Raw genomic sequence first — 12,464 nt, 5'->3', positions numbered from 1 at the left:
TATTGCGTTGAAGGAAGGACTAGGATTTGGATCCTCTCCTGAGCTAACGGAGAGGATCCTCCTGACCAAGTGTTATGGGCCGTTGGATTTTCATCCAACGGCTATAATTATTATAACTTTAAAAGGATCCATCTATTTGTAGCCGTTGAATGAAAATCCAACGGCCCATAACACTTGGTCAGGAGGATCCTCTCCATTAGCTCAGGAGAGGATCCAAATCAGAAGGACTATTGCTGGCTAGACGAAAGGGTATAAATACTTTAATGGTTGAAGGAGACTCAAAGCTGGTTATCCAAGTGGTTCTTTGGCGATTGGGTCCCTCCTTGGCGTCTTAATCTGATCATTAACGACATCAAGTGGCTGGCTTATGATTTTATAATATTAGTTGGAAGCATATGTTCAGGAAAACTAATTTTGTAGCTAGTGCCTTAACCCATGTATGTCTCTCGATAGATAATCCTTTCTTTTGGGACCACTGTCTTCTGAGGTCGGCCATGGAAGTTTTTAGATTTGATTGTTTGGGCACTGGTTATACTAGAGATTTTGAGCTTTTATAAAATTTTATTTTCTGGTAAAAAAAAGAAAAAAAAAGATTGATATGTGGATTTAAATAAACAGATAGAAAGAAGTAGTGAAAAAGAAAGTAGAAAGGTAGAAACAAAAAAGAAAAACAAAAAACCCTTCAAATATAATTAATTAATAATTGTTTTGTACCAAGTTGAAGGTATAACATGTGGCAATTCCCAATTCTAAAACCCAAATGAGTAATAATCCAGGATCCAGGTTCCAACTCAAGAAATTAAGCACCAGCAGAGACCACTATTCCTGCAATATTCCAATTCGTTTTTAATCCATTATTCCTGCAACATTCCAATTCGTTTTTAATCCAATGTTCCTGCAACATTCCACACCATTATTTCTGCAATATTCCAATTCGTTTTTAATCCATTGTTCCTGCAACATTCCACAGGCTTGCCAAGGGGGGATTGCTTTGCGAGCAAGAAGCTATTTGATTTGAAGAACCACCGGATATGTTAGCTGATGTTTTGATCGAGGATAGTCTCAATGTTTAATCTATAACTCTTTGTAGTTTTTGTCATGGTGGTCTATTTTTCTTTGATTTCTGGTTGAAAATCCTGACAAAGTTTGTTATTTTATTTTCTCAGAATTTCACTTGTATATAAATTGTGATATACCCTGTTCACTTGTACATAATTAAATTGTGATCTATTATTTTCTACGATTTCTTTTGTTGCTTAATGAATAAAAATAAATAAAAATCATTTGCTTTTTAAAACACTATATAGCAGCAGATGCTTACGGGGAATAACCAGTCATAACGTGGGTCCACAGACCCACCGATCGTCACCAATGACGCTATCCGCAGAGAAGGGCCTTTAAAGTCAGCCGTGATCTTCTCCCATCAGCACATGTTCATTTTATTCATCCCAACTTTATTTCACTTACAATAGTTCTATGCATAAGAAATCCTAATCCTCTGGGCTCTGAATATATATATATATGTATGTATGTATGTATATGTATATATCTTCCTTCTCAGTATACTATAGTGAAGGCCAAGGGGTTTATATATTTTTGAAGCATACATAACCCGAGTCGGGACGTGGTCTGAGAATCTTAACTGTTGTTTGGTTGCTGAGAAAGGGTGGGAAAATGGGACAGAAAAGTCCCAGTAAGGACAATAACAGCAGCAGCACGATGAAAGTTGGGTCCATGAGGTCCATTTTCATGCATGCTGATGGGGTTGATAGATTGTTGATGATTTTAGGGCTGTTTGGATCCCTTGGTGATGGCTTCTCCACACCGCTGGTTTTGTTGATCACTAGCAAATTGATGAACAATATTGGCGGTTCACCAACTTCGGCTCAAGATGCGTTTCTGCATAACATAAATAAGGTAATCATTTAATTTAAGTATCACTCTCTTTCTCTCTCTCTCTCTCTCTCTTCGCGGAATGATATTTTCACCTTCTGTTCACAAACTCAAAGCCGATAATTTTGACACTTTTTTTCTTTAGCTTTCTATATGCTCTCACAAGTGCATATAAACTATGGAATATTTACTTTGCAGTGCAGTTGATTGAAAGAGGAGTACGAGAAAAATTGTTGTTTCACTCTAACTTCGCATATATTATCTTATGAGTGAACATAAAAATATAAAATATTCAGTTCAGATTATACTCGGCTGAAAAATGGGCAGCGAAAATCGTCGCAAAAAGGAAAACACAAATATTTAATTTTCTAACTGGGTTCTGGTTTTTGTGGTTGGCAGAATGCAGTGGCGCTGTTGTACTTGGCTTGTGGGGGATTTGTTTGCTGTTTCCTAGGTGGGTTTCACCAAATGTTGTTTACTTTTGCTCACTCAATGACTCAATGAAATAATAACTAATATATCACTTTGAACTTGTAATTTTGTAGAGGGATATTGCTGGACAAGAACCGGCGAGAGGCAAGCAGCTAGAATGAGAGTCAGATATTTGAAAGCAGTTCTAAGGCAAGATGTAGGCTACTTTGATTTACATGTCACAAGCACATCAGAAGTCATCACAAGTGTCTCTAATGATAGCTTAGTGATTCAAGATGTCCTAAGTGAAAAGGTAATCCCACAAGCTTTCATTGTGCATAATTTAGTGAAAGTTGTTATCAAACACTTCAAAATCGTCATTCTAATAGACGAGTGCATAATGACTGTTTTGTAGTGCTAATAACCTTTACGAGTTTATTTTCATCAAGTAATGAAGTTGCATGTTTCAAATTCCACCAGCTACCGAACTTCGTGATGAATTCCTCCATGTTCTTTGGAAGCTACATAGCGGCGTTTATAATGATGTGGAGGCTAGCAATCGTAGGGTTTCCATTTGTGGTGCTGCTAGTAATTCCCGGTTTAATTTACGGAAGGACTTTGATGGGATTAGCTAGGCAGATTAGGGAAGAGTACAACAAGGCTGGCAACATAGCAGAGCAGGCAATTTCTTCAATCCGGACCGTTTATGCCTTCGTCGGAGAAAACAAAACTATATCGGAATTCTCTGTGGCTCTTCAGGGCTCCGTCAAGTTGGGATTGAGCCAGGGCTTGGCTAAAGGCCTGGCCATTGGAAGTAACGGCGTTGTCTTCGCCATTTGGTCTTTCATGTCGTATTATGGAAGCACAATGGTCATGTACCATAGCGCTCGGGGAGGCACTGTTTTTGCTGTTGGTGCTGCCATCGCCGTTGGTGGATTGTATGCTCGACGCCTTTTTGCATATTTTTAATACGTATATCGTTGATTTTTTTTTTTTTTTCTTTTCGTCGGGAAATTGCATTGATCAAACTGGTTTAGACTTTTAATCAAAAAATAGAATGTGAACAACACTAAACAGGTGCTAAAATGGCACAAAACTGTGAGTAGTGTATGACATATTGTTTGTTTAGTGTTTCCCATTATATTTTTGAGATAATTTATAAAATGTCCACTCATGCATATTGCCTCTTTTTTATTTGTTACGGCAAAAAAATGACAATGTACCATGTACTGTAGTCTGTAGATTGGTAAATTGGTACTTCTTGTAAGTACAAACTTATAACCTCCCAAAAATGATGCATCCTTTGATTTTCTTCGATTTTGTTTCTGTTTATGATAAAATATTAACAGTGTATCATGTGCTGTAGATTCTTATGATCCTTTTAGTTTACCCAAATTCTTAATGCATGGTTTTATTGTTTTGGTGAACAGGGCATTAGGTTCTGGACTATCAAACTTGAAGTACTTTTCAGAGGCATGTTCGGCAGCCGAGCGCATAATGGAAGTGATAAGAAGAGTTCCCAAGATCGATTCCGACAACATGGAAGGCGAATGTCTAGAGGATGTCTCCGGTGAAGTCGAATTCAAGCATCTCGAATTCGCATACCCGTCGAGACCGGAAAGCATCATCTTCAAAGATTTCAACTTGACAATTCCGGCGGGCAAAACGGTGGCGTTGGTGGGCGGAAGCGGCTCGGGGAAGTCCACGGTGATATCGCTGTTGCAGCGGTTTTATGATCCACTCGGAGGCGAGGTTCTTCTTGATGGGGTGGCGATAAATAAGCTTCAGCTCAAGTGGCTGAGGTCGCAGATGGGTTTGGTGAGCCAAGAGCCTGCTCTATTTGCAACCAGCATTGAGGAGAACATACTTTTTGGGAAAGAAGATGCTGAGATTGAAGAGGTTATTGAGGCTGGAAAAGCTGCTAATGCTCATAATTTCATCTCCCAGTTGCCTCAAGGATATGATACTCAGGTAATTACTTCACAGCATGTAACACGTTAATTAGTTACATGCTACTTATTAACTTTTCATATAAGAGATTAATTTTTTTTCAATCACAATTTGATGTAGAAACTAAAATATATCATTATAAATAAAAAGAATAAAAAAATATTTCAAAACATTTACCAAAATTTGAATTGTTAACAAAACGAATGATACTTTGCATATAAAAGTCAAGTATTTTTATTAGAAATGGTGTGATATTTAAACATTCCACTTTTTAAGCAAATGACAAATTATTGCTTTCCAATTGTTAATCACATATGATGTCAAAGATTCTGTCTTTTGATATGTTTGTCGTCTAGTGTAGTGGATCCACATAGGAGCCAAGGATAACTAGCCAAACTGGTGTGGGGGGTTTATATTAGGGCAGTAATTTCAACACTCTTTTTTATTTTGTATACACTTTTCTTAATTTTGATCTTTGATTTTACTTTATAATTGTTTAATTTAGTGGTTATAAAATTAGAAAGGTGTTGTATGAAGTGAGCAGAGATGTGTAAAAAGCACTAATCTTATCTTTTTCGTAGATATTTTGAACGAATAGTGGATTTTAAATTATATCAATTGGGTTTTCATTGGTATATTCTTCTAGTGCAAGCTCTTTCTTATTCTTATTTCCATTTTTCCCGAAAAGTCTTTGTTTTCCTGTAGAGAATGACATGAGTAAGTAAGAAATGTGAATAAAAAAAGGATTATCTTAGTTTATAGATATAGTTTTAAAATTATATATTTGTTATACAGTTGTATATCTATTAATTTATATAATAATAATCCTCTACTGTGCGCATTCCTTTATGCATCTTATTGCTCCTAAACCTTGATGATTTTGTCCCCCACTAGGCTATGAAGGTCTTCCCTTCAATCGTCTAAGTTGCAACAGAACAAACCCAATATAATAGTAGTATTGCATGCGCACCACTATTTGCAGCCATCAGTTGCATCATATAAATCTTCACCACCTTGGTTATTATATAATTGGTGATTAATGTTATCGTACTTTATTACGTTATATCCTGCCCTTAAGTAAGGTTTTAATTTAATCAGGAATCAATATAATTGCTAAATTTAATACGAATTTGATTGCCTCTCTAGCATGTAAAAAAACCTTCCCCCCAAAACCCCAATAAAAAAAGCTCTAAACTAGTATTCTACCATTTTGTTACTCTCAAACGATAACGTTAGTAGTTAAATTGTTAAATGGTAGGAGGAGGGTGATCAGTGGAGGACGAATCGCACTAGGGTATGTAGGCTTTATTACTTTTCGCTACTGCAATTAAGTGTCATCTGCTAGTCTTGCACAACTTAATTTAGGTAAACTTAATCAGTAAACAACATCTTTATTGCTTCTTTGACAATGATGCTTGCCTTGCATTTTATAATCATCAGTCGAAACTGCATTATAAGATACCTCTAACACACCAACTAGCATTTGATTAAAAATCCTTTCGTTCATGTTTGGAGAAGTTTCAAGTTTAGAAGTTCCTTCCAACAATCACTACACTAAGACCAACCCTTTAAATAAAAAGACGTACTTACAATGAGTACGCCATGACATTTAAATTCGATAACTTTACAGCACGTCACTGCATTATTCGTATAAATATTGCTAAAGTGGCGAACCTGATTTTTGTTTCTCTTATAAATATATTAATTGATATTCTTAGTCTTGTACAATCATTTATGAGTAAGTCTTTCTAGTAATTTTCATTTCATTTTTATTACAGTTCATGAAACATGCAGGCACAACAAAACTACATTTTTCAAGTACTAAAACAAATTAACGTTTTGATTAAACAGGTTGGCGAGCGAGGTGTTCAAATGTCGGGAGGACAGAAACAAAGGATCGCCATTGCACGAGCCATCATCAAGAAACCTCGTATCCTCCTCCTAGATGAAGCCACCAGCGCACTGGACTCCGAATCCGAACGAGTAGTCCAAGAAGCCCTAGACAAAGCAGCCGTCGGCCGCACCACAATAATCATCGCGCACCGCCTCTCCACCATCCGAAATGCGGACGTGATTGCCGTAGTTCAAAACGGCCAGGTCATGGAAATTGGCTCCCACGATGAGCTCTCCCAACGTGAAAACGGCCACTACACGTCCCTTGTCCGCCTCCAACGAACGGAGAAAGAAAAGGAACCAGAAGAGTTAGGGCATTATGGTGTTTCGTCTTCCATTTCAAACGATATTCACAGCACAAGCAGCCGTAGGCTCTCCATGGTGAGTCGTTCGAGTTCCGCAAACTCGTTTGCTCAGGGTAGAGCTCCGGATCAAGAGAGTGTTGTAGAGTATGAACAGAAGAAACTGCCCGTGCCTTCGTTTAGGAGACTTTTGGCCTTGAACCTTCCCGAGTGGAAACAAGCAGTTATGGGGTGCACGAGTGCGACTCTTTTTGGGGCGGTACAGCCGTTGTACGCGTTTGCGATGGGGTCCATGATATCGGTTTATTTCTTGAAGGACCACGACGAGATTAAGGCGAAGACAAGGACTTATTCTCTTTGCTTTCTAGGGTTGGCAATCTTCTCGTTGCTGATCAATGTCAGCCAGCATTACAACTTTGCTTACATGGGAGAGTACTTGACTAAGAGGATTAGAGAGAGGATGCTTTCAAAGGTACTCACTTTTGAAGTGGGATGGTTTGATCAGGATGAGAATTCTAGTGGTGCCATTTGCTCTAGACTCGCCAAAGATGCCAATGTGGTACGTATAATCAGAATTTGATGATGCCTATAGTCCTCAAATTCGTTCACTAATAATCTACTATGATCGATAATGTTGTTCAGACAAACAAACTGATCACATTATTGACGCATTTTTTTTTTAAATGATTCACTAGTTTAAGAGTGTGTATGTAGTTATACTCATTAGAATTATGTATGGAGTCGCATATTTTATGTTTTTGTTAGAACTTTCTTAAGATAAATGTGATTCGAACTTCGAACTTAATTTGAAGTTGAAAAGAAAAATAACATTGTAGAGCTAGTTGGACTGATCTTCTTAGCTATATAAAAGTACGAATTTTTTAAGATTTAAGATGAACATTATTTTGTTGCAGGTGAGATCTTTGGTGGGTGATCGAATGGCTCTTGTTGTACAAACCATGTCAGCAGTAACAGTAGCTTGCACAATGGGACTGATCATTACATGGAGACTTGCACTTGTCATGATAGCCGTACAACCCCTCATCATTGTATGCTTCTACACAAGGCGTGTCCTGCTCAAAAATATGTCCCAGAAGGCCATAAAATCCCAGGAAGAAAGCAGCAAGCTCGCCGCGGAAGCAGTCTCCAACCTCCGGACAGTCACCGCCTTCTCATCCCAAAACCGCCTCTTGAAAATGCTCGAAAAGGCCCAAGAAGGCCCGCGTCGGGAGAGTATCCGACAGTCATGGTATGCCGGCATTGGACTCGCTTGTTCCCAAAGCCTCACGACCGTCACTTGGGCCTTCGACTTTTGGTACGGAGGCAAGCTTGTCGCCAAGGGCTACGTCAATGCAAAACAACTTTTCCAGACCTTCATGATCTTGGTCAGCACGGGCCGGGTCATTGCCGATGCTGGTAGCATGACCACAGACCTCGCCAAGGGAGCAGACGCCGTTGGGTCTGTTTTTGCCGTGTTAGACAAGTACACAAAAATCGAGCCTGAAGACCCCGAAGGTCTCGACCCCAAAAGAATTACGGGCAGCATTGAGCTACGCAACGTGCATTTCGCGTACCCCGCTAGGCCCGATGTTATGATCTTCAACGGCTTCTCAATCAAAATCGAGGCGGGAAAATCAACGGCATTGGTGGGCCAAAGTGGTTCAGGTAAATCAACGATCATCGGATTGATAGAACGGTTTTACGATCCGATCAAGGGAGCGGTCAAAATCGACGGTCAAGATGTGAAGTCGTACCACCTCAAATCATTGAGAAAACACATAGCATTGGTCAGTCAAGAGCCAACGTTATTTGCCGGGACCATACGAGAAAACATTGTGTACGGCGTATCGGACAAGGTCGATGAGTTGGAGATAGTGGAAGCCGCGAGGGCGGCCAACGCGCACGATTTCATTGCGGGATTGAAAGACGGATATGACACGTCGTGCGGGGACAGGGGAGTGCAGCTATCCGGCGGACAAAAGCAACGGATTGCTATAGCCAGGGCGATACTTCGAAACCCCGTCATTTTGTTGCTGGACGAGGCGACCAGCGCGCTCGACAGTCGGTCTGAAAAGGTTGTGCAGGACGCGCTGGAGCGTGTGATGGTGGGGAGGACCAGCGTGGTGGTGGCCCACAGGTTGAGTACAATACAGAATTGTGATATGATTACTGTGCTGGATAAAGGAAAGGTCGTGGAGAAAGGGACCCACTCGTCGCTTTTGGCCAAAGGGCCTGCAGGTGCTTATTTCTCATTGGTCAGCCTCCAAAGGACCCCACCCGCAGAAAAGGGCACTGAATTGTATTGAAATTATAATTGACTCCTCCCTTCTTTTTGTTCTTATTTTTGCCCCACCAAAATGGTGGTTGATGATGAAGGTTTAAATAGTCCTAAGCAGGAAGAGTAAACTTGCCAAAGCTTCAAGTCTCTTCGAAATAATGGTGTTGGCATTGGGTAAGAAGTATGGACTAGAAAACTAGAAAGGATGCCAAGGAACTGTATAAATATTCTCTCTTTTAAACTCTAATGTACATATATGTTGTCTCTCTACTAATTAGGTTTTTCCGTAAAAAGTAGTGATATACTTACCATGCATTTGTACCATCTTTTCAATAGAGGTAAAGCCCACCAGGACATGTGGGTCACATCTCTGTTAGAGAGATGGTACAAATAGATGATATGAATATCATTTTTGTTCCTTAAAAGGAACCAATGTTTTTAAAGTTTTTTCACTAAAACAAAACATGAAAAGTCTCGTAAGTTGTTAAATTAAAAGAAGGATAGTGCTATTCACACATCCATTTTTACCTCCTATACACCCTTATTAACGTTTTGTCATTCATCTTTTTCAATTAATTCGATCTAACGGTCAGAAATTGAGACAGGCATGTGAGAAGTAAAAAATGATGTGTGAATAACACTACCCTAAAAAAATGTCTAGCATGTATTTTAGGTTCCATGTTTAGATTTTTTTTTTTCGAATGTATAGCATGTATTAAAAGTCTCAGTAAATTTTCAAGGCTCCTAATCCACTTTCCCGTGGCTTCTTTTACTTCAGCCCAACTCCCTGAAAATAATGTTCTGACTTGCATGTATTGAGCATATAGCTAGCATTCATTTTGAGTCATGACCAAACTCTTCTTTTGTATGATTAGGCCTCGTAGTGGTAGTAACTGGTGAACCGGGCAAGTGGATCTTGCTTCTCTTATGATTTTTGTTATCCTATTTTTTTAGGGAACTGTTATTAGCACTCTAAAAATCTTATTTTACACTCCTAACAAGTGTAATTTTTTTATAATTATAAAAAATTTAGAGTGTCAAATGAGATTTTTGAAGTGCTAATAATAATTCTTTTTTTTTTAATATAAGAAGCTTGCGCTGGTGGTTGGGCGGACGACTAACATGAATAATCCGACCTAGAACTTAGTCTAGGTAGCCTTTAACCACTGTTTATACTCAAGTTGGCATATGAGACTAAAAGAAACAGAATGTCTTTGTCAACCAAATGACGATAAATCCAACTGCCAAGAAAAACAACCAATTGACATAGGAGATTCCTTTTGAGGCTTCTGACATTAGGATCAGGATCCTCTCCTGAGCTAAGGTGAGGATCCTCCTGAGTAAGCCCATCAGGCCGTTCAAATTTTATCTAACGGTTACAATTATTATAACTTTTAGAGAGGCTCCCTGCCGTTGGATAAAATTTGAACGGCCCAATGAGCTTGCTCAGGAATATCCTCACCCTGAGCTCAGGAGAGGATCTTGGGCCCTGATAGTAATAAAAATTAATAGAAAAACACTTAAAAATGTTTATAACCCTTAATTGCAAACGGACAGTTCTTTTTTTTTTTTTTTGTCAAAACAAAAATAAACTACAGTACTAAATAAGCTAATCATACGCCAGAGATATAAGTTTAGCAAAAATGTAAAGCCATTCTACCATAAATAATCAATAGGGGGGAAGTTGTAAATGACTTGGATCAACGAACGCCACAATGATGCATACTAGTTAGGTTGAAGGAAAATAATTTTAGAATTTTGCTAGAGTTTAGTTGAAATTGACAAGGAAAATAATACGATCAATCGCCCTTTTAACTATTGTTCAAATTGGGTCTCATAGTGATCAACGGTCAAGAATCATCTATACACGCAATTGAGTGCACCCTAACTCAATCAGCAAGCTTAATTCTTACGTACTATTGTGAAATCTCATTTATTTTTTGGATGAGTTTGTGTCTTGCCTAATTGTGTATTGAAATGGAGATTGAATGCAACAATTACAGGTAGCAATGATGCCGTCCTATATTGGGGGTGTAATTGTGTTAACTTTGATTTGGGGAGGAAGTTGACCCTTTTGACTTTTCAGTCATTTCATTCTGATGACCTTTTCGTGATACCGGGAGCACCTGTTGTCAACTCCTCACTGGTCCAAAGGAGTACAATTTTCTCATTAATTTTGGAAGGGAGAGAATCCTACTCCAGTCCAAAGGGTGCTTTGCTCTACATATGCAGGGCATACAGTACAACGAGCCATTTCTCAATGACAAACCTCTACCACTACTTTGCACGACTTATTGTTTTGATTAAGGCTACGGGTGCTACTATGGCGGAAGCTTTGGCCATTATGCATGGGTGTAATCTGGGGGCAAGAATTGGATGGAATTCGATATGTGTTGAATCGGACTCTTTCGATTCAATCTCTTGCCTGAGGGATCCGGCAAAGAAGGGCAATTGGGATGCTTTTCCAATTCTCAGGAAGTGCTTAAGATTGGGAAGGGCTTTTCAAGCTTGCCGCTGGTCTTGGGTTCTAAGACTGGCCAACTTGGTCGTGGACTGTTTGGCGTCGCGCAATTGTAAGGAAGTATGTGATCAAACTTGGGTCAATAGACCCCCATCTTCCCTGGTCCATGTATTATGCAATGATGGTCTTCCTTGCCCTCCGTAGTTGCTTTTTGTTAGTTTGAGAAGGGACACTTTAGCATTTGGTGCGGCATCACGGTTCCCTTGTACCTTCTTGTTCTCTTTTCTGTTGTTGTGATGTTTGTTTGTTAGCCACTTTGGTTGGCTTTCTTGTTCCTTTTGGCATCTTTGCCCGGATATGATTATTCTGATTTCCAAAAAAAAAAGGAAGGTGTTATTGACACTTCAAAAATCTCATTTTACACTCCTCACAAGTGTATTTTTCTTTCTTAATATAGAAAGTTTGGAGTGTATAATGAAATTTTTAGAGTGCTAATAACAATTCCCTTTGCTAATTATTATCTCACACTTTCCCAATTTTCTCATTTATCAACGAGGGAAATAATATTAGGGGTTTTTGAACATTAATCCTTGCAAAAGATTAAAATTTAAAAAAAAACCTGGTGCTAGATTAAATATTCAATTTAATCCCTTGAGTGTACTTTTATCAAAATTTACATTCAATTTTTGTTATTTAATGTGTATTTTTATTTAATCTCTCCATATTAAATTTTAATTTTATTAATATGCACATATTTAGTTTTTTTTTTAATTAGAAATGAATGTAATGAGAAAATATTAAAAAAAAATTGTGATACAAAAATATATAAATACATAAGTGTTCAGAAATGATTGTGCCAAAATATATAAAATTGACTTTTTTGTACTGAAATATTTGTACCTACATGATTGTACCGAAATATATTATAATGAACCTAAATGTATGTACCAAAATGTATTATATTGAATTAATGTACCTAAATGTCAATATCGAAATGTATGTACCTAAATGTCAATATCGAAAATGTATGTACCTAAATATCAATACCAAAATGTATGTACCTAAATGTATTTACCGAAATATAATAATTGAATTAATGTACCTAAAAGTCGATACTCAAATGTGTGTACCAAAGTGTACGTAACGAAATACATTATATTGACCGAAATGCATTATATTGAATCAATGTAACTACATGTTTGTACCGATGGATATACCAAAATATTCAAATGTATTAATGTACCTAAATAAAGAACATACAAAATTGTTATCGGAA

The 12,464-nt window shown here is 38.1% G+C and overlaps 1 protein-coding gene across 2 annotated transcripts; it reads left to right on the top strand.

Moving 5' to 3' along the window:
• Positions 1 to 1,426: 1,426 nt before the first annotated feature.
• LOC103442303 (ABC transporter B family member 15-like) lies at positions 1,427 to 9,001 on the top strand. 2 transcript variants are annotated; one of them, XM_070804994.1, is made up of 8 exons: positions 1,438 to 1,516; positions 1,603 to 1,917; positions 2,293 to 2,347; positions 2,439 to 2,617; positions 2,785 to 3,242; positions 3,735 to 4,275; positions 6,106 to 7,008; positions 7,364 to 9,001. In XM_070804994.1, the coding sequence occupies exons 2-8, from the start codon at positions 1,675 to 1,677 to the stop codon at positions 8,753 to 8,755; spliced, it is 3,771 nt and encodes a 1,256-aa protein (XP_070661095.1). In that variant the 5' UTR covers positions 1,438 to 1,516; positions 1,603 to 1,674; the 3' UTR covers positions 8,756 to 9,001. The 2 variants fall into 2 exon arrangements, with proteins under 2 accessions (XP_017190213.2, XP_070661095.1); XM_017334724.3 differs by having other exon boundaries at positions 1,427 to 1,917.
• The last annotated feature ends 3,463 nt before the right edge of the window (positions 9,002 to 12,464 follow it).

Source organism: Malus domestica, chromosome 09, assembly GCF_042453785.1.
Source record: "Malus domestica chromosome 09, GDT2T_hap1".
NCBI classification, from domain to species: domain Eukaryota; kingdom Viridiplantae; phylum Streptophyta; class Magnoliopsida; order Rosales; family Rosaceae; genus Malus; species Malus domestica.
The sequence above is the reverse complement of the archived record's forward strand: the minus strand, read 5'-3'. Positions and strand labels throughout refer to the sequence as shown.